At 34.5% G+C, this 23,013-nt stretch overlaps 1 protein-coding gene across 3 annotated transcripts; it reads right to left on the bottom strand.

Annotated features, from left to right (window-relative positions):
- Positions 1-18,136: 18,136 nt before the first annotated feature.
- LOC121228288 (plant UBX domain-containing protein 2) lies at positions 18,137-22,747 on the bottom strand. 3 transcript variants are annotated; one of them, XM_041111713.1, is made up of 5 exons: positions 21,886-22,747; positions 20,621-20,780; positions 19,522-20,445; positions 18,746-19,024; positions 18,137-18,613 (listed from the first exon to the last, which is right to left on the bottom strand). In XM_041111713.1, the coding sequence occupies exons 3-5, from the start codon at positions 20,398-20,400 to the stop codon at positions 18,374-18,376; spliced, it is 1,398 nt and encodes a 465-aa protein (XP_040967647.1). In that variant the 5' UTR covers positions 20,401-20,445; positions 20,621-20,780; positions 21,886-22,747; the 3' UTR covers positions 18,137-18,373. The 3 variants fall into 3 exon arrangements, with proteins under 3 accessions (XP_040967647.1, XP_040967644.1, XP_040967649.1); XM_041111710.1 differs by having other exon boundaries at positions 20,616-20,780; positions 21,886-22,224; XM_041111715.1 differs by having other exon boundaries at positions 20,621-20,775; positions 21,886-21,901.
- Between the last annotated feature and the right edge of the window lie 266 nt (positions 22,748-23,013).

The following is a 23,013-nucleotide window of genomic DNA, read 5'->3' as shown; positions in this document are numbered from 1 at the left end:
TTCAACAAGCATTAGCATTTCTTTAATCTCCAGAATCCCAACTAACAAACAGATATCTTAGTTTAGTCCATCTTCAAACCTTTTGTAGATTATTGCTTCATTCGATACACATTCACGTGCATACTAACTCAATCTCACAAATTCTCGCTCATATTTTGTACCAGACATACGGCCTTGTTCAAGCTTAAGAAACTCTTTGTGTTTCTGATCAATAAATCTCTGACTGATGTATTTCTTCCTAAATTCAACTTGAAAGAAATCCCAAGTGACTCGTTCCCTCGGAACCACAGATATCAATGTCTTCCACCAATGATACGCCATGTCTCTCAAAAGTGAAACGGCACATTTTATACATTCATCTAGAGTCAATGATAATTCATCAAACACTCGTATCGTGTTATCTAACCAGAACTCGGCTCTCTCAGCATCATCATTAAAAGTAGCACGGAACTCTTCAGCCCCATATTTTCTAATTTTGGAAACTGGACGCTTATTTAACTGAGTCGGATTAGCTTGTGGCATAGCAGAGACTTGAGGAGGATTAGTCGGGGTTGGGGGTTGTTGAACAGTAAGATTAGTTCGAATATATTGGGTGAACCAATCATTCATCATCTGATAAAAGGTTTGTCTCGCCTCTCCATCATGGCTACTCATAGCCAGTCTAGAGCCAAATGGCACCGCCCCTTGCGCAGGAGCAAGCGCGTTACTTTCGACATCGTCAGCTACGGCTAGTTCGGGATCCATTTACTATATAAAAACCCATTTTCATTGTCAGGATTCATCACACTATCGTAGTTCATAAATATGGCATGTATAGCTAGACTCACATACGCTATGTTAATACTAGAATCGAATAAACTGTAGCTCTAATACCAACCAAATGTAACACCCCTAACGGCCATAAGACATGCTCGTGTGCCAGGCCATGTGAAAATTAGGGAGGCTACTGACTTGGATCACATGGCTAGTCACACGCTAGTGTGTCTAGCCCGTGCTCAAAATTAACTTGGCCACATGGCCTAGTACAAACCCATGTGTGCGACTTTATAGTCTGCCTAGGCTCATTCCAAAATGGCCATTGAGTAACACGGCTAAGCACACACCTATGTCCCTACCCGTATGGGAAAAAATAGGCCATTTGTAAGGCCAAAATGCCACCCATTAAGGGTCCTTCCTACAAGCATCAAATAGGCATCTAAAGCATCATACTTTTAACCAATTTCAAACCCAAATCGTATATCATTCATATCATTTATTCATCAACCTATTTCATTCATAGTTCACAAATCAAAACATAACATTCATAAGCTAAAGACATACCAAAGCATATGATTTGTAACATCAATTTACCTCATTCATTCTCATGCCAAATTTTACCAAGCCCGGGATCAAACATATACCAAAAACTTACCAAATTGACCAATTCTTTTGGCCAATCAAAAACACCTCATAATAGCAACTTTGCATCACATAATTGATACCAAAAACACATTCACTTACACAACCAAAACCAAGCCATATCACATTTCTAAATATAAGCATTACCAAACATATTCACATACTTATAGCCTTTACATGCCATACTTTAATATTTACACTTTCAAAACATACCAAATTAGATTTCGATAGTGTGGTGATAATCCTCAATGATCCTCGAGCTCCCAGTAGCTTTGATATCTATAAAACAATGCAAACACACACAAAGTAAGCTTTCAAAAGCTTAGTAAGCCATATACAAATAAACTTATCAGTCAAAACATGAAAACATCATCAAATTACATATACTCCATGGCCAAATACTATCTCAAACCACATAGTTCATATACATTTCACATATTTCCAATTGATTTACACATATAGCATATTTTCTCATACTTATAACACATATCATCATTTGTACATATACTTACCTTTTATTCTCAAAGATAGTATACATTTGAAACGCGCCTAAATCGGATACACATCTTATTTAATCATTCGTTTCTCAGAATGCCCATTGAACTGTTCGGAATCATAAGGATATGCGGGTAGCTCAGAAAACTCGTACAATGCCAATGCTCCAAACGTGGTCTTACATGTAATCAAATATCAATGCCACTGTCCTAAATAGGGTTTTATACGAAATCAAATTCGATACCGATGTCCCAAGCATGGTCTTACACATAAATCATAAGTCGATGCCAACATCCCAGACGTGGTCTTACACGAGAACACATATCGAATCGTATGTCATGACATATGTATCCGAACTATTCCTAAGGTTCGTACGGGACTTTTCAAATGTTGGAACTTTGTCGATACTTTCTTGGATATCTCATATTCAAGGCATAAAGCCATTCATCATTGTTCAATATCATATAACCATAAATAAACCATAAATAAACCATTTCAAATAATTTCTACGAGGCCCAAAACATGCTTTGGAAGTGGTTCGAGACTAAACCAATAACCTTATAAAATTTTATGACACTTAGAAAATTTTTGCTAAAACAAGGGTCACATGCCCGTGTGGCTTGGGACACGCCCGTGTAGGCAGGCCGTGTGGCCACACACTCCCGTGTCCCTAACCAGTGTAACTCTCTGTTTGTCACCCAATACGAAATTGAAGTCACATGGCCATGGCACACACCCGTGTCTCGAGACCATGTCCTTCACACGGCTAAGACACATAGCCGTGTCTCATACCCATGTGCTTGATACTGAGCTTTCTGTTTTCCAACAATTTAGGAGTAGGGGGCACATGACCAGATCACATGCCCATGGGGCTAACGGTGTGTCACACACGGCCAAGATAGATGCCCGTGTGTTTACCCGTGTGGACAAAAACAAGGTTATCTGCCAAACCATTTTGTCACCCTTATTCACATATACACTATCCCCAATTCAAAGGCACAAAATAATACATACTTGGTAACCAAAACATCCACACTCATGGTTAAAACATATCAACTCAAGGTCTTTATCTAACATATTCACTACATTTATTAAGCCCTAAATCAAACATAAGAATTTCACATTCATTAGACTTCATTCAATTACTTTCTAACTACCAAATTATACTCAAATTCCTCATCTCTTCAATAGGTCACATTTCCAAAAATTACACAATCATGCCGTTAATCACGTTTCCAAACATTTCATATTCACAATGTGATAGCCCTAAAGTGACCCTAGTCGGAAAGTGGTCTCGGGACCGCTAGACCGAGTCACCAAATTATTTGAATGTGATAATTATTGCCTAAAATATGTGAATATAAATGTGTGAAAGTTTTAAGCTTCGATTTAGTTAATTGCATGTGAATTTAGTTGATAGGACTTATGTGAGAAAATTTAGAAATGTGCTAGGCAAATGCAAGTGGCCTAATAGTGCATGTAATCAAAGGGGTGGACTTGCATGTCAATTTCCCCCCATTTAAGTACTAGTGGCCGGCCATGACAAGGGATGATGGGCAAAACATGTCATGAAACATGTTGTGTTAATGGAAAAATAAAATAAGAAGCATGGGCAATAAACTAATAAGAAATGGAAGGAAGAAAACAAAAAAAAAGAAAAGAATGTGTGTGAGTGTTCCCCCCCATTGCCGTGAGTGAAGAAAAGAAAAAAAAATTTGTTCATCCTTTTTCATTTCTTTTGGCCGAAAATTCTAAGGAAGAAGGAAGGAGTTCTTGCTTCATGTTTGGTTTGGAAGAGGATTAGGAGGAGGTTTGGCCATACTTGTATCTAGATTAAGGTATGTTTGAGGTTGTGCCATGAGATTCATGCATGTTTTTAGTTGCTAGCTTGAGTTCTAATTAGCCCATGGTTCAAATCTTTGCTATGTCATGGGGATGATATTCGGCCTAGGTGGATTTTGTGTTAATGCCATTGCATGCTAAATATGAAGCTTGTTAATGATACATGTGATGGTGGATTGATGACTCTTGGATTTTCCTTTTTAGCATTTTTGAGTGAGACATTAAGTTCTTTGTTTAACCATGACCAAAATTGAAATGGTATGGTGTTGTGATGTATTCGGCCATGGTATATCCATAAGTATGATTTATGCTTATTGCATGGTAGGTAAGATTTGTGTTTTGGATTTATGTTCATGTTTAGTTATAATCAACTTTGAGATTCGGCTCTTGCACATATATATATATATGTTTGCACATGACGTATTGGTATGACATATACAATATCTCAAGCTAATATTTACATATGATGGTGTTTCGGTTATGGAGTACATGATGGATGCGTATTGAGTTATAATATGTAATGCATTAGTTAGTAAAAGGTATGCCATTTGTGTGTGGTATTGAGTATATAATTGGCCTCAACATAGACATGCATAATCAGCCACATGAATGAGTACATAGGTTGATGTGTTGTTCGGCCATAGGTAAGCATATTGAAGGCTTTATCTTGACTTAGAAAATTCGGCTAAGGAGAGTATTAACTAATGTGTTGAGTTTGATTCATGATTCCGTACATATGTGACTTTAATGTCTAATGAATATATGTGGGCCAAGTACCTTGAGTTCCTCTTTTCGATGCTCAAATGATTAAATCAATTTATTTGTTAAATTAAGCTCAAGAGCAAAGGGGAACTAAATCCGATAAAGGGAAGGAAAAAGTGGTCGAATAGCCATCGGAATCGTTCGACAACATCCGAGGTAAGTTTTCGAGTAATGGGACTTAAATTATGATTCGATTAGATTATGTCTTAAGTAAATCAAAATCATGCTCTTGTATGTGGCTATTGAGCCGAAATTGTAAATGTGATAAGTGTCTTGTGTTTGAGCTTTGGTAATGAAAATGAAATATGAATGTGTCATGACTTATTGATATATGTGCATGGTTACTTGAAAGATATCCGGGCTAAGTCCCGAAGGCTTTTGTGCTAAGCGACTACATCCGGACTAAGATCCGAAGGCATTTGTGCTAGCGACTATATCCGGGCTAAGTCCCGAAGGCATTTATGCTAGTGACCATATCCGGGTTAAGACCCGAAGGCCTTGTGCGAGTGGTTATATCCGGCTAAACCCCGAAGATGCTTGATTTGGGAATAAGCGATCTTGCTGTAAAAATTTAAATTAATACGCTCGTAAAATCCCAGCGATGAGGTATGTTTCGTGTGTGCTTTGAATTAGTTGATCCCTTACAAATCTGTATTCGCTCAGTCGATAAATGAGCTACCGGTCTTTGGCTAAGTTGATCTTTTGTGTATGAACATAAGGGTTGGTAATGTGAAGTAAGTATGATATTGAGAATTTGTGTAACACCCCGAACCCGAAACCGACACCGGAGTCGAACACGAGGTGTTAACTGACTTTCACCCCTTATAAAATTTATTTTCCAGACACTGCCCAATCTGTGTACTAGTCGTTTTAAAAATCATATCTTGAGTTTCGTAACTCGAAAATCAGTTTCGTAATTTTTCCCAGAAACTAGACTCATGTGCCCATCTATGTATTTTTTTCTAGAATTTTTGGTCGGACCAATTAGTACATTTTATTAGTCAAAGTCTCCCATGTTGCAGGGGTCGACTACACTGACCTTTCCCCATTACGACTTGGATATCTCCCTGCACGGGGCTTCAATACTGATGCCGTTTGTTTCTATGAAAACTAGACTCAGAGAGGAATCCATACATATATGGTACGACCCCTAATTATCTCTGGTTAATTTATAATGAATTTCCAAAGTCGGAGCAGGGAATCCAGAAACCGTTCTGGCCCTGTCCCACAAAAATCTGATTATCTCTTAATATACTGCCCATATGATCTTTTCGTTACTTCCTCATGAAAACAGACTCATCAAGCTTCAATTACATAATTTATTCATCAATTAATTCCACTCCTACTATTTTTAGTGATTTTTCAATCTCATGACACTGCTGCTGCCAGCATCTGTTACGAAAGTAACTAGGTCCATTTCATGCCTACCCTTGATCCAACTCAATCGAACATTCGTGCCATTTTCGCATGGCTTAAAGTTTACATGCCAAAGTTCAAACACAACGTAATAGCTTATACATGCCAAAATGTTCTTCTAAGCCAACTAAGAAGAAAGTACCAAAACTTGCTATCCGGTGTGATGACTTCGATGACGGCCCGATCACGCAAAAAGAGATGTGTCCAAGAAACCTAGAATAGGTGACAAGGAAACACCGAGTGAGTTTATAACTCAGTAAGTCATAAGCTATGCACTACCATCCATCAATAACATTATCACAAGAGAAAACAAAATGGAACGAGGCTAATTACTCCATCCATTCCGAACCATACCATAGTTCCTCCAACCTATCGATTCAATTTCATATCAATTCATGCATTCACATTCCATATACTCATCAATAGGACATTGAAGCATTTTCATAAATCAATTTATTTTCGTTACAATCAAACGACTAAACGGCCTTTCACCCATCCTACGATAAATTTTATGTACGTGACTTCAAGTATAGTTGTCACATAGGTTCAAACTTACCGAGCTCAACACCAAGTATAAGCATAGCACCTATTAGCCATGTACTCAAGACACTTACCCGATCCGCTGTCCGCGATTGACTCAATAGTGTCGCACACATAGTGTCCATAATGATTCACGAATGTATATTGAGTCCGCACACTCAGTGCTATATAATCAACTCGCACACTTAGTGCTACGTAATCAAATCGCACACTTAGTGCTACATAGTCAAACTCGCACACTTAGTGCCGCATGGTCAATTCGCACACTTAGTGCATCATATTCATTTCGCACACTTAGTGCAACATAGTCAAATCGCACACTTAGTGCTGTACAATTTAATCCCGCGCACTTAGCGCCAATCTCATGGTCATAAATGGTTATACCCGCACGTTTAGTGCCGAGATCAACAACTCAGTACATCTTACCTCTTTTCTTTTCATTCAACAATTTCATCATCACATACGTACATGCATATATATATATGTATATTTATTCATTCCATTCAGCATCAATACATAAACATTATGACCATTTGAAATGATACCAACTACATGCTTAATGACTTACCTTGTGTTGGGTAAGACGGTTCCAACTCGACTACTCAGTGATCTTTTCTTTGCCTTTATCGGATCTAGTTCCCTTTTGCTCTTGAGCTTAAGTTCAACAAAATTTAAAATAGTCATTAATCGACTATTCAAGTATTACTTTCAGAATAATATATATATTGATTTGACCTTCACACACATAGATTATAGTAAGCTTTATAATAGTCAATAAATAACTCATTGGCAAATTTTCATTAATGTTTACAACAAAATCACATATTCACTACGAGCTATTTTCCTGAGCAGTAGTCGCTAAATTGTTTATAACTGGAGCTACAAAACTCCAAATCACTAGCCGTTAATTTTCCCTGAATATAGACTAGTATATCTTCCATCCATAAAATTTTCAGAATTTTTGGCTTGGCCAATCAATACCAGATTTTTCTTAAAGTTTCCCCTGTTTCACTGTTTGACTATTCTGACCACTCTTCACTACGAATCAAATTTCTCATTTTACAGAATTCAAAATGTGTTGTATTTGATCTCATTTGAAACTAGACTCATTAAGGAGTCTAAGCATATAAATTTTATCTTATAATCATTTTTGTACAATTTATAATGATTTCCTAAAAACAGAACAGGGAATCTAGTAGTCATTTTGACTCAGCCCCACAATACTTCAAATATCTCAAGATCGGTAACTCTTTTGTTTTTATAGTTTCTTTTGTAAGAAAATAGACTCTTCAAGCTTTAATGGCATAATTCACTCAGCTTCTAATTCAACTCCTACAAATTATGGCGATTTTCCAAAATCACCTTACTGCTGCTGTCCCCAAACAGATTATTACCAAATCAAATACTAACATTAGCATTTCACCTTAATAGCTAGCTTACCAAGCCTTAATTTAACATATTAATCTTTAACATATCTTTCACTTTTCATCAACAACTATCAAAAAGCTCAAGCACTCATCAATGGCAAAACACAAAATCATCATCAATCCACAAAATTGAACCATGGGTTTTTAGAACTCAAGTCAACTACTAAAACATGCATGCATCTCAAGAACAACATCAAACATACCTTAGTCTAGCAAACCACCATAGCCGATTTTCTCAAGCTCTTCCCCTTCCTTTCTTTCCTCTATTCGGCCAAAGGTGTTCAAGAATGAACACATTTTTTTTTTGTTTTCTTTCCTCAACTCACGGCAACAAGGGGGGGTATGGATGAGACCATTTTTTTTCATCACCCTTCCTTTTCATTGTTTAATTACCATGCTCTTTATTTTATTTTTCTTAGCATACATCACTAGCATAACATGTTGGTGACATGTTTCCACCCATAGCATGGCCAGCCACTATGCTTTAATTTGGCTAATTTGACATGCAAGGACAAACACTTTCCCACATATATTAATGGGCCACTTGAACACTTGCCTAGCATATTTCTAAATTGTCTCACATAAGTCCCTACTAATAAATTCCACATACACTGACCAAATTAAAGTATGGAACTATCACACAAGCATTTACGCACATCATAAACACAGAATATAATCTTTAATTATTTATAAGACTCGGTTTTGTGGTCCCGAAATCACTTCCCGACTAGGGTCAATTTTGGGCTGTCACAATTTGTGCATATGAAATTATCCGTTTAGCTATATGAATGCTATACTTTTGTTGTGCTGGAATCCCTTGCTCAAAACTTACTAAGCATAAATTGCTTACTCCGTTTCTTTGTTTCTCTGTTTTATAGATTTTGGCTCGTCAGCTATCGGACTCGGGATTTTTGGAAGTCGAAGTCTCCCACACTATCAAAGCCCCCTTTTGGTACAATTTTGGTTGAACTTTGAAATGGCATGTATAGGACTACCCTTCTTGTTGTTGGTCATGTACCCATGGATTTTGTGTAAATTTGGATAGCCATGCGAAAATGGCTTATATACGTTTTTAGCATAGTACTATAATCATTTTGTATGTTGATCACTAAGAGGTATAGAAATGTTTGGAAACGATTAGCCATTGGAATGGTTAATCATGATTATACTTTGTGCTATGTATGCAAAAAAAAAGGGCTAATTGAATCATGGAAACTATGAAATAGGTAAAGTCTACCTTAAAGGCAGATGCTGACTGCAGCAGCGATGTGGATGTGAAAAATCACTAAAAATAGTAGGAATGGAATTAAATAGTGAATAAATTATTTAAATGAACCTTGATGAATCCACTTTCATATGGAAGAAACGAAACGGTCATATGAGTTGTATGTTAAGAGATATTTAGGTTTTCGTGAAACAGGGCCAGAACGGTTTCTGGATTCCCTTTTCCGACTTTGGAAATTCATTATAAATTAACCAGAGATAATTAGGAGTCATGCCATATATTTATAGATTCTTCTTTGAGACTAGTTTCTATAGAAACAAACGGCATCAGTATTGAAGCCCTGTACAGGGAGATATCCAAGTCGTAATGCGCGAAGGTCATTGTAGTCGATCCCTGTAACATGGGAGACTTTAACTAATAAACTGTACTAATTTCCCTGACCAAAAATTATAGAAAAAAAATTGTAGATGCATATATGAGTCTAGTTTCAGGGAAAAACCACGAAACTGATTTTCGAGTTGTGGAACTCAAGATATGATTTTTAAGGTGACAGCGACACAGTTAGCCAGCTGTCTGGAAATTTTTAAAATGAACTGTGCAAGTAAATGAATTAAGTCGGTCAGCACCTCGTGTTCGACTCCGGCAACGGTCTCGGCACGGGGTGTTACACGCAAAGCATAACATGATCATATCACCGTAAACATTGACACATATATGAATATACTTAGGCTTACAACCAAGTTAGCCAATATAAGCCAACTTACATTGCCAAATAGCACAACCCATTACATTGACTAAAATCATATGACGCATATAACAAAATAACCAAGTCCTTATACATTCCATAACTCAAAATACTTGCATTCATCAATACCCAAAACGATAGCTTGATAGTGTGATAGGATCTTCGGTGATCTCCAACCTAGGCTAGCTTAACGGCACTATAAAACATGGGAAAGGAAGGGGGTAAGCTATATAGCTTAGTAAGTCCGTATGAACATAATAAGCAAATATTACCAATCATTTACCAAATCCAATTATATAAACACTAGATAATAAAAATTGTATTAAAACTCACAGTTATAACTTATTCAGTCACATTGTTTGTTCTATCAATTTGCAAGCATAATTTAACACATTAGCCTAATAACCAAAATCTCTCCATTATAACCGTTTACCACAATCAACCAATCATTTCAAACCTCATAATAAACATGCACATTAATTATGAGTGTTCACTTTTCAAGCATATATTCTAACATCTTTCAATTGTTTAAAGCTCATATCTTTTCATAATCATTTTAATAGGCAATTAGGCCAATTTTTCCTTTTTCCAATATCCGATAAATCACAATTTGTGTGAATCAAACATGCTAGATCATAACTCAATTTGGCCCGAAAGCCAATTACACGACCGCCAACCGAACTTACCATATATTTCGTACATCACAAGTATAGATCAATAACCACAAGGCTTTCACAAAAACATTCTCATGGAAACTATGAACTCACAATATCATGAAGTCAATGCTTATAAACTTTATGTACATATCTGTACAAATTCGTAATACTTACATGCTCTTTCTCTTCTTCGACATACCCATGAAATTTACCCGTTGAACCACCTGAAATACTAAAGGATACTCGGGAATCTCGTACACACGGTACCATACCAATGTTATATCCCAGATATGGTCTTACACGTAATCTCGTATCGATGCCAATAGCCCAAATATGGTCTTACGCGAATTCTCATATCGATGGCATATCCCAGATATGGTCTTACACGTAATCTCAGTAACCTTAATGTCATGACATTTGTATCCTATCTATTCCTATGGTTCAACCGGGACTTTCGCTGTATCGAATCTCTGTCTGTCATCTCCATAGTATTGTACTCAATAGCATTCACATTTCATTTCAATAAAATAGAATTTACCACAATTATATCAATTAAGCATTTATACATATATAATTTAATGCTTATTAAACATACAAACTTACCTCGACATAAAAATGGCGAAAATGACCTAACCGTCAAATACTCATTTTTCCCCGTTCTAATTCTGAACCTCATTTTTCTTGATCATAATATCACATTTAACTTATTTAATCATTACTATTCAAATCATCCCAAAATCACATTATGGAAAAAATTACATTTTTGCCCCTAAAGTTTGACATTTTTACAATTTAGTCTCTAGGCTCGTAAAATGAAATGTACTCAATTTCTTTAACACCCATGCCCAGCCAAACCTTATACATGCTTATAGCAGCCCACATTTTTCTTTTATTCTTATTTTAACATCCATTTCACAATTTTTTTACAAATAGGTCCTTTTTAGGTATTTTCATCAAAAATCAGTTAGCAAAAGTCGTTTATCTAACAAATAACATGCATTTCCTACCATTAGACATCAAAATACACAAATATTCATTGCGGGTAAAACTTTAGACCTTGATTATTTCTTAAATTAGTGGTAGAAATAGATAGATCATGTTACGAGGATTTCAAAAACATAAAAAATAATTAAAAACGAGGCTAGAACAAACTTACAATCGAGCTTGGAAGCTTGGAAAACCCTAGTCATGGTTTCCTCTTGTGAATTTTAGCCTTGGGGTAGAAGATGAGTAAAAATTGGCTTTTAATTTGGCTTTTTAATTCATTTAATTATCAAATTACTAAAATGCCCTTAATGAAAAACTTTAGAAGCATACCTAACCTTTTCCATTTTTGTCCAAAAACTTAACCAATGGTCTAATTACCATTTAAGGACCTCCAATTTAAAATTTAATAGCAATTAGACACCTCTAGCATGTAGAACTCAACTTTTTTATTTTTTTCAATTTAGTCCTTTTGACTAAATTGAGTGCCCAAACGTCAAAATTTTCGAACGAAATTTTCATGAAATCATTCCATAAAATTGTAGACCATAAAAATATAATAAAAATAAATTTTTCTACGTCAGATTTCTGGTTCCGGAACCACTGTTCCGATTAGACCCAAAATCAGGCTGTTACATGGGTGTGTGGCATGGCTGTAACACCCCGAAAATTTATACAAGATATTACTCTTAATATAGTAAAATAAGGAAATAAAGTGACAAGAAAAGGAAAATTGAGTTATGCCACTGGGAAGTATATTATGACATATTGATTCAAGAAAGGACTAAATTGTAGAAGTAAGAAAATTTTTGTGGCCCAAGAGTATATACTCAAAATTTGAGGGATTAAAGTGTAAATATGAAAAATTTGAAGGGATAATAGTGAAAATATTTTAAGGGTGGAAGGATCTAGAAACCAAGGAAAAATTGATAAATTAGGACCAAATTGAATAGGTGAAGAATTATGAGGGACTAAATTGTAATTTTACCAAAATTAAGTGATGACTCAATAATGGAATTTTAAAAGATCACAAAGGGCAAAATGGTCAATTGGAAGAGAGAGAAGTTTAGAAAGTAATGATGATGTTGGAGATATTTTAGATTAATTAATTAATTAATTATTAGTTATTAATATTTTAATTTGATTTTTTTATATGATATTTTATTATTTTATTATTATTTTATTAGTATATATAAAGAAAGAAAGATAAGAAAATTCTCATCCATTTTTCCATGCATTCACGTTAGGAAGAAGAGAAGAGAAGAAAGAAACTTTTCATTCTTTACAATTTAGTCCTTCCACCAAAAATTCACCATTTTCACCTAGAAATCAAAAGGATTTCCATAGCTACCAAGGGAGAAAAATGTTAAGGAGACTATGGGGAGTTAGAATATCAAATTGGATTCAAGGAATAGAAGCTGGAGGAGAGAGAAAATCAAATTAAAGATTGAAATCAATGGAACAAGGTAAGTAGCTGGAGGAGAGAGAAAATCAAATTAAAGATTGAAATCAATGGAACAAGGTAAGTACATCAATATTTCAATATATTTTTAAGTTTGTTATTATTGAGAAAACATGGAAATAATGTTATAGTTGAGTCTTCTTATATAAGGTTCTATTATCTTGATGAGTTAGTGAAGGGAAATAGGAGAAAGTGATGGAAAATATTGTAGAGAAAGGGAATAAGGGTGTTATAAACATGGTAAATAATATCTTGCACTAAAACAGTTTTAGACAGTAGCAGTAAGCTAACTTTGAAAAATCACCAAAAATTATGAAAGTTGAATTAGAGGTTGAATAAAACATGAAATTAAATCTTATTGAGTCTAGTTTCTTATAGAAGAAACGGTTGAAGAATGGAATTGTAAATCATAAAATATGATAAATTTTGTGAGACAAGGTCAAAATGATTTCGGGTTCCCCTGTTCTGACTTTGGATAATCATCAAAAATTGGATAAAAATAATTAGGGGCTTAAATTTATATATTAAAATCCTAAATGAGTCTATTTTCAATAGAAACAAAAGATAACATCATTTGAATTCTATACGAGGAGATAATTAATTTTTAGTAAAGAAGGGTCAGAATTGTCAGACAGCAAAATAGAAGTGACTTTAAAGAATAAAATGTACTTATTGGCTAAGCCAAAAATTCTGAAAATTTTATGGTAAGAAGATATTAAGTCCAATTTTAGGGAAAATTAGTCGATCTTAATTTTGAGGTCTGTAGCTCAAGATATAAATAATTTAGTGACTATGACGCAAATGGACAGTTTTGAATATACATATAAGTGAATAGTGAAAGTATTGATAATGTTACTTGTAGCATGTTATATAAATTAAGGATGAGGAATGGAGAGGAGGAGGAGGAGAATATGTATGAATATTCAGCTAGCATGGCTAATTTGTATGTTTTAGGTTCAGAGACTAAATTGAATAAAAGTAAAATTTTAGGGGCAATTTTGTAAGGATATCAAAAATGACCAATTTGAAGGAAATGAATTGACTTATTGTCTAAATTAATAAATTTAATGGAATTATCAATTTAGATCAAGATCAGATGAAAATCGGGAAAAATGAAAAATTACCAAAATGCCCCTAAATCTGGGTATTTTTGCAATTTTGTCAGGTAAATTTGTGTATCATAATTGAGCATGAAATTATGTTAAATTGTATATTATATTGGATTGAATGTGAAATATTAGTAGATTCGTATAATATGAAACAATATGAATACGAAATGAATTATTACCATATATGCTTGAAGTATATATATAATGATTTGTACATGTTATATGGACACATGGTGTGGAAAGTATGTGCATATAGAATTTGATTTATGTTAAGTTTGATATGAATTATTATTGAAATAAATATACGTGAAATATATGGAAATTATGGTACATGAATTTTAATATAATGAAATAAATGATTTTAAATGGTAAGAGAATGATATATTTCATGACATGCACATATATGATTATCTTTGATTTATTGATTCAAGGAAATTATGTAGGTGGAGACAATTATTAAAATCAAGTGTGACGTGTTGAGAAAATAAGTATATCAATGTTGAATTTATATAAAATATGCGTAAGTATACTAACAATATTGATTGATGCTAAGACAAGTGTCAAGCTATTGATTGAATGATAATATATTTATCTATATGATGCATTGAATCGGTAAGTATTTAACGGAAATTTTTGCTAAATGATATGTAAATCCGAGTAATGCTCCGAAACCTTATTCCGGTGACGGATACGGGTTAAGGGTGTTACAATGGCCGTGTGTGCAAGTCAGAGAGTTACACGGGGTCAAACATGACCTCCCACACAGGCTTGTGAGCCCTGCACCTTGGAAAAAATTGTAATTTGGCAAAAAAATTTAGAAGTCTCGATTAATTCCCGATTCGATTCTAATGCTCGTATTGAGCCTCGAGGGCCTGATCAAGGGATGTTATGGATGATCTCGGTAAATAAATAGTAATTTACATAGATTAATTGAAAAATGTTCTGAATGTTCTGGTAATGCTCCGAAACCTTGTTCCGACGACGGGTACGGGTTAGGGTGTTACAATGACATTGAACCATGATTAACTTTCACATGTAATAGAATGTGCCCATCCTGAGTGCCAAAAGAAATAGTTGGGTGGATACTACCACATCAAACTGACTATTTAGGTCTACGCGCAAGAACCTTGAATCTGCCAAAATTGGAGTGTTACAGTCTAGCTAAATGGTTTGATCATAATCATAAAATAATAATATAGTAAATGGTTCTTTCAAACTAAGGACTTAACATATTTATCTAATAGTTGGGGCGGCGAATAATCTAGAAGGGAGTTTACCAAACCACCAAGCTTTGCCAAACACAGACTTTGCTTGAAGAAGCATTCACAGACTTACCTACTTAGTCACAATTAATATCTTACTCACTCAGAACTTACTCTAAACACCATACTCCAATAAACAATATTCGAACACTAGGACTACGCCAGGCAGGATGTTACACCACAACATTCAAGGAAAAAACTCACCTCACTGAAGCATTGGGCGGTGTTTGGATAACACTAGTAAAGTGAAATTTCTCAAACATACTGATGTTTTTCAACAAGAGCTAAATAGTTCAGTGAGATAAAAACCCCTTTAGTGGAAATATTTTTCCTACTTTAACCTTTTCATTCTACTTTAATAAATTTAAAATAAAAGTATAAATATAATTGATAGTTATAAAAACATGGGTTTTTTTACAAATTAAACAAATTATATAAATACAACTATAAATTTAATAATTATAAAAGTAAATATATTCTTTTATAAAAAAGTAAATATGTTATAAAGATATTTTATTATATAATGCTTGTAATTTTTTATTATAATTATTATATTAATATTTTTAATTATCAATTTTGAAATTATTACTTAATATAGGTATGAATTTTAATTATTTATTATATTATAAGAACTTTTAAACTAATGTCTATAATAATTATTTCTATTGTCATCATACTACTATTGTTGCATTTGAATCCAAACATAATTTCATTATTTATTTTAATTTTATCACTATAATATTCAATTTCACCGTTACAATTATTTTTAATCTCATTAGAATCAATCTTATTGTTGATCCAAAGAGAGCTTTAAAAGGCTAAAAGTTAAATATTAAAAAATATTGAATATATTTACTAGTAATACGAAGCTAGATTTTTCCCATTCACAGAGACTATTTAAACCAAAAATCCTTTAACGAGGCTTTACATTAGGCTTAGAACAATGAGTATATGTTATATCCAACGTTCAAGATAAAAACTAGCACCGTTTTGAACCATTATGAAACCAATTCTGGTGTAAACACCATCACAAACACGCGGCCTAAAATAAGCAACCTACTCCTTTGCTGCATATGCAACATCCTGGCTGTGGAACACAATTGAATGTAAGATATCATATTCGTTTTTAGAATAATTCAAAAATAATTACAACCTTATGATTTAAAAAATTGAAATGAATAAGACATTTCACTTAAAAGTCATTGCATGTATTAAATAAATTTAAATTATCCCATTTACAATAAACCAGACATTAAAGACAATCAAGCACAATATCAAGTTACATTTCTTGAATCAAACAAGCAAAATATAAGGTTGTGTCTCAAAATTTTGATACCTATGTCTCAAGACAATGGACATGTCTCGACACATTACACTCAATATTTGAACATTTAACTTCAATGTTTTATGTGTTCCATTTTCTTGAGACAATTTGCCTAATGTATCGAGATATGCATATGAAAATGCATGAATATTCACAAAATATTCTTAATATCTCAGGTCATGTTCTTGAGGTCTTGAGCATAAACCTAAAAATGCAATTTTTTTTCAAGTCATAATATCATGCCTCTATTTGTTTCTAAATAAGTTTAACATGCAACTAAAATTACGTAAACATATTAGGAATACGAAAACAAGATATCCCATAACTAAAAACTCTTTAAATCAAGAATTTACCATATAAGTAAATATAACACATATCAACATGCATATAACAGGAGAAATCCCATTATAACACCAATATAAAAGTGATCAAGAATGTTTAAATGATACCAAAACATACCAAACAGACTAAGGGTGAGTTTGGATGGGCGGTGCGTTTAGCTGCGGTTAGTGTAAAAACAGCGGTGGTGGTGAGATTAGATACTGTAGCGATACTATAGCGTGAGATAAAAAGTAAGTTAAACGCACCGCACCACAGTCAATCGCCCATCCAAACGAAGCCTAAATGTCTCAAAACAACATAGAAACCATTCCAAGACCACAAAATCCATTTAGAGTCAATTTAGCATTACTTTTCAAAAGTACTTTTAAGTCAAAAAGCATTTTAGAGTAAAAGTTAAAAATCTATGTTTTTGATCAAAAAAGTGCTTTTACAAAGCATTTTTTTGTCTCAAAAACACTTTTAAATAGTTCAAAAGTATATTGTTTAACAATATTTTTATCTCAAACGTGTTTTTTTGTCTCAAAAGCCTTTTTGAAAAGCCATGCTAAACTTACTCTTTATGACCCAATTACTTGCCAAACTTCAAAAAATTCAAAAGAAAATTATAAAACCCAAGGGATTAGTTGAGACTTGGTCCTCATATGTTGGTCAATGTCCGAATCAATCACAAAACACTTGCTACAAGTGCAAGGAACAAACAATATACAGTAGGGATATTAGTTGAGCCACAAAAACTAAAGGATTTTAATGTAGTGAAAAAATTTAGAGAAAATTCTATCTAAATTTTTGCGAGAAAGGTTAGAGTTATAAAAATTATACCATTGTCCTCAAAAGGTTACTAGTAATAAATTGGAAAATCCTTAATAATGAAAAATTAAAATAGTAAAGATAGACAATTAGAGTCAAACTAATATAAATTCAAATGTTCAAACTTTTTCGGCCCAAACACGCTACTTGAGAACTGCTCTATCAGCTACAACAAAAGTACAAAAATTTTGGCTAATGGCTCTTTGGGTTTAGACGTTACCTAGCCTGTTCAAAGTTGGAACTCCATACTTCCAAGTTTCCATCAAGCAATGGATCAATTTCCAGAAGAAGTGAACTCGAATTTGACCATATCTAGAAAGCTTAAGACACTACGATGAAATGGAATGAAACGAAATGAATTTATTATAAACCCAAAAACAAGTGGACTGAGGCCACCCCAAGGGGACATAACTGTTGTTTGACAAGTCCTCTAACTGATTACAAAACAAATGGAGCCAAAGAATCAGCCTTTGCTGAAACAAAATTACAACATCAGGAATTCACAGCTTTGAAAAAAAATAAAAGAATTTGCATTTTTTCCCCCAATCAATAGAGAAAGGTTTAAGCCAGAGATGTTTCAATTGGTTACAAGCGGTTCACTCAGTTCCAACAGTTCATTCGATAGCCCTGTAAACACCACTGAATCAGTTTCAATAGGTTTGAACTTTATAAGGGCTGAAGGCACCAAATCCTCATCGTATAGCGTTCGGGCTTTCTGTCCAGCTGCCGGAAAAGAAGGGATCACCCTCCGTTTAACCAGTACAGGATCCAACAGCTCAAACTCCAAGGACGGTTCTTTCAGTGATAAGCTGACAAACTGAGGATAAAAAACAGCATATATCATTTCACATTCCAACAGGATGAACAAACTAAATGGTAAACCTGGAAATATCTTGAGAATGAAGGAACTAATAGGAAACAATACAAACAACTAGGCATGAGGACTAACCTTGTAGAGAGAACTAGTTGGCTCCCAAGGTGCAAAAACGGCTTGAAGAACCGCTCCATCAGGAAACTGGATGCGAATCATTGTTCTTCTATACCTCCTTCGGCCTGCTTTTGCCTGCTTTTCCTTGAAAGATTTAGGGATTAAGAGCTGTGATTCTGCATTCTTTTTCTTTCTCAACTCTGCTTCTCTTTTCACCTCTTCAGCTGATAGGCTGTAGAAAGAATCCGGTAGCTCGATTTTTGCTGCTACACTCTCAGGTACAGAGAAGAAGACCCGGATCTACAATGACAAAAAATTCATGTTCTGAGTTAGAGATATATGCTGAATTGGGAGATAGGTGACAAGGGGCAGTAATGGACATCTGATAATCTTGATTAATCGCATATTCTACTAATGAAATTGCATAAAAATTGTGCATATTCACTGAATATCAACATTCAACAACATAGACAGAGGATGAACAATTAAATGACAAATAAGTAGACAGAAAAGACCAAAAACAAAAAATGAAACAATTGAACAGTAAGCGATGCAGTCAAGTTTCCTATAATTTACAACGCCTCATTTAAAACAACCATAAACAAAGGCAGTTCAATAATATTATAGAAGAGAATTCATTTCACCAAATATTACATCTATTTCCTTAGCCACATTCTTATTTCACCTATGTTAGCAAACAATGCATTAATCAAGGACTCTATGGTAATCAATAGGCTAAAATACAGATAAAGATAAAAGGGGTAAAACCATACGAATATCTACAAACAATTAATTACCTGTCTGTCAATCTTCTTTGGCTCAACCATTTCCTCTTTCTCACTCTTGTTACCTTCTTCTATCTTCTCCTGTTCCAACAACATTATTGCCTTGTTCATCAAAGTAATCATCTCCTTCTTAGGAACGTCCATGACTGCCCACATTTCCCCTCCTCCTTCCTTCGACACAAATCCAACAAGCTCCAACAGCTCAACTCCTCCAGAGACCTCGCCAATTGCTTCCCTTATCTTCGGATTACTCATCCGAATCTTCCTGAACTTGTCATTCCCACGTTCCTTAACTATGTTCCTCAACAACCTAAGAAAAACCTGAACTGATCCGTCTGGTGGGTTCCCTGAAATATATGAACCAATGCAAACCTCCAATTCAATCCCTGAGGACTCTTGTAACTCGTTCTCATTCGATCCCGCATCTGTGTCACTGCCTTCTCTATTGGACGAATTGATCTCAATACAAGTTTCTACATGTTTAGATACCTCCTCCTCAGACACATAAGGAGCACCACAGATCGGACACTCAAACATATTCAAGGTGAATCCATTTTTGGATACCCTGCTAGAAGTGATCAATGAACCGTAAGGATCGAACCCGTTTTCCGGCTTCCGAGGTGGTTCAAGATTGCTGGGCGTGTTTTGATCGGAATTTGAAGATTTAGAGGGCAAAGAAGGCTTGGAAGTCGAATAGGAGGAAGAAGATGAGGGAGGAATAGGCTTGGGAGAAGGGGTGTGAGGTGGGGAGGGACGGGTAAGGATGGGGTTAACAGGTCCAGAACAAGAGGAACCCAAGACTCGACCTTGGCCCTTGAAATTCCCAGATGATGAAAATTGGTTGTTGACTTTCTTCATGAATCCACTCCATTTGCCTTTCATTTCATCCATTATTATTTCTCTGGGTAAATGTCCTTTTTGGTTTGAAGCTCCAAACTGAATATGAATAAGAGCAATATCAATAACAACAACGAAGAAAATTTGGAAGGAAACAAAAAAAGGTAATGAAGGAACCGAAGAAATGAGTGGGGGAAATTAGAAATTATAAAAAGTTATAGCAGACTCAGAAAATCAACAATGAAGAAATAAGAACAAAGAGGGTTTACCTTACCTTATCTCGGAGGATCAATTGGTCTTTCGCCGATAACAGAATTTTTTAATTTCTTAACTGTTAAGAATAGGTAGATGTAATTGGCAGATGGAACGGATAATGGACCCCACCCACACTTTGAATTGTCCATAACCAAATACACGCCCTCTTTCTCGCTTATCTAAACCAATAACATTCCACCACGTATATTAACAATCATATTAATAAAAACTACAAATAATCATATTAATAAAATTGAAAATTCCAAGTTTCGACTACAAACGTTGAATGTTTTGCCTATTGTCTACCCAAGTTTTTGTCCCAAGTATTTTTTGGAACTCGACCCAAGTCGAACAATCAGACCAAGCCTATTCGAGTTTCCAATCCACTACATTAACTTTTGCTCCAATTAATCTGTATATTCACATTCATGATTCATCCTGTAACGCCCTCACGCCCGAGCCGTCGCCAGAGTCGAGCTTGAGGTGTTATTAAACTTAATTCATCAATTTAACAGCTCAAACAATTTATTTTTAAAACTTCCAGACAAGCTGGCAATCTGCATTATAGTCGCTTAAAAATTCATATTTCGAGTTACGAAACTCAAAATCCAATTCTGTAAATTTTTACTCAAATTAGACTCATATATCTATCTCTAATTTTTTTCTAGAATTTCTGGTCAGGCCAATTAGTACAGTTTATTAGTTAAAGTCTCCCCTGTTTTAGGATTCGACTACTCTGACCCCTGTGTATTACGAATCAGATATCTCCCTGTACAGAGTTTCAATGACTATTTCGTTTATTTCTTAATAAACTAAACTCAATAAGGATTTCATACATGTAAAATAAAACTCCTAATTGTTTTTTTACAATTTATAGTGAATCTTTAAAGTCGGAACAGGGGATACAAAGATCACTCTGACCCTGTTCCACAAAAACTTAAATATCTCACCAAATATAACTCATATACCTGTTTTGTTTCTTCCATATGAAAGTAGACTCATCAAGCTTCAATTCCATAACTTATTTATCATTTAATTTCATTTCTACTATTTTTAGTGATTTTTCAAGTTCACGTCACTACTGCTGTCTGAATCTATTTTATGGTAAATTTTATCTATTTCATGGTTTCCATGGATTAGCTAGCAATTTGACATACATAACACCAAATATGATCATGATTTGCCATTCCAATGGCTAATCATTACCAAGCATTTCCATACCACTCAATAACCATATCATAAGACCATATATACAAAATGATTATAATGTTATACATGCCATACCCAAAATATACAAGCCTTTATGCCAAGATGGTATACGGATAGTGTGAGCGAGCCTCCAACCGTTCCCGATTTCCAAGCTGGCTTGTCAAAACTACAAGGAATGAAAAAGACAGAGTAAGCAAAAATGCTTAGTAAGTTCACATGCAAATAGCAAGTAACATAACCATATAAGCAAACATAAAACATCATTTGCATAATCATCACCAAGACATTCATATCATATTTTCATTTATCATCTTACCATATTGTTGTTATATTGAGTTTTCAACCTGAGGGTTAAGTACATACCTATTCAAAGTATCCATTTCACAACACTTACCAATACGTCCCTTTCATCTCAAGTATTCCTCCATTTGAGTAGAACTTTACCCGTTGAACACATCGGAATATAATTCGGATACATGGAAAGTTTGCACATAAGTGCCACATATGTAGCCAAGCTACCATGTAACCCGCCCATAAGCGAACTTGGACTCAACTCAATGAGCTCGGGCGTTCACATCCATAAGTGAACTCGGACTCAACTCAACGAGCTAGGATGTCTAGTTACATCTCACGAACTCAGACTCAACTCAACGAGTTCGGATGCCCAAATATCCTAGTGACATGTCACTTGTATCCTAATCCATTTCTAAGGTTCAACGGGACCTTTTTCCCAATCATGTGTCTCAACCATCTTCTACGGAATGCCGATACCGATACTCGGTAGTATTTCACATTTTCCAAGTATATCACATAATTTGACATATTATCAAACAATTATCACAAGTATAATATTTCATAATAATTATCATATCATTTAAATAACATTAAAAAAATTTAAAATAATAACTATGTTACCAACATTTACATATGAACTTACCTCGTATGTGAAAATGACTACTTTTACCATTTCGTCCACAACCTGGTATTTTCCCCATTTTAGCCCGAATTTCAGTTTTCCTTACTCTATCATTTAAAATATAGCCTAATTAGGACTCACATTATTCAAATTGATCCAAAATCATATTTTGGAAAAATTACAATTTTACCCCTAAACTTTTGCATATTTACACTTTTTCCCCAAAGCTCGTAAATTAAACTTCGGCCTATTTTCTTATGTTTTATGACATGCTAATCGTTTTTCCC

This window comes from Gossypium hirsutum, chromosome A01 (genome assembly GCF_007990345.1).
Source record: "Gossypium hirsutum isolate 1008001.06 chromosome A01, Gossypium_hirsutum_v2.1, whole genome shotgun sequence".
NCBI lineage: Eukaryota > Viridiplantae > Streptophyta > Magnoliopsida > Malvales > Malvaceae > Gossypium > Gossypium hirsutum.
The sequence above is the reverse complement of the archived record's forward strand: the minus strand, read 5'-3'. Positions and strand labels throughout refer to the sequence as shown.

Excerpts from the sequence above, each read along its gene's own strand:
- LOC121228288 (XM_041111713.1), bottom strand. The coding sequence starts at position 20,400 with ATGGATGAAATGAAAGGCAAATGGAGTGGATTCATGAAGAAAGTCAAC. Across the intron at positions 19,025-19,521 it reads CAAAGAAGATTGACAGACAG|ATCCGGGTCTTCTTCTCTGT; the intron begins GTAATTAATTGT and ends TTGTCATTGTAG. Across the intron at positions 18,614-18,745 it reads CAACTAGTTCTCTCTACAAG|TTTGTCAGCTTATCACTGAA; the intron begins GTTAGTCCTCAT and ends TTTTATCCTCAG.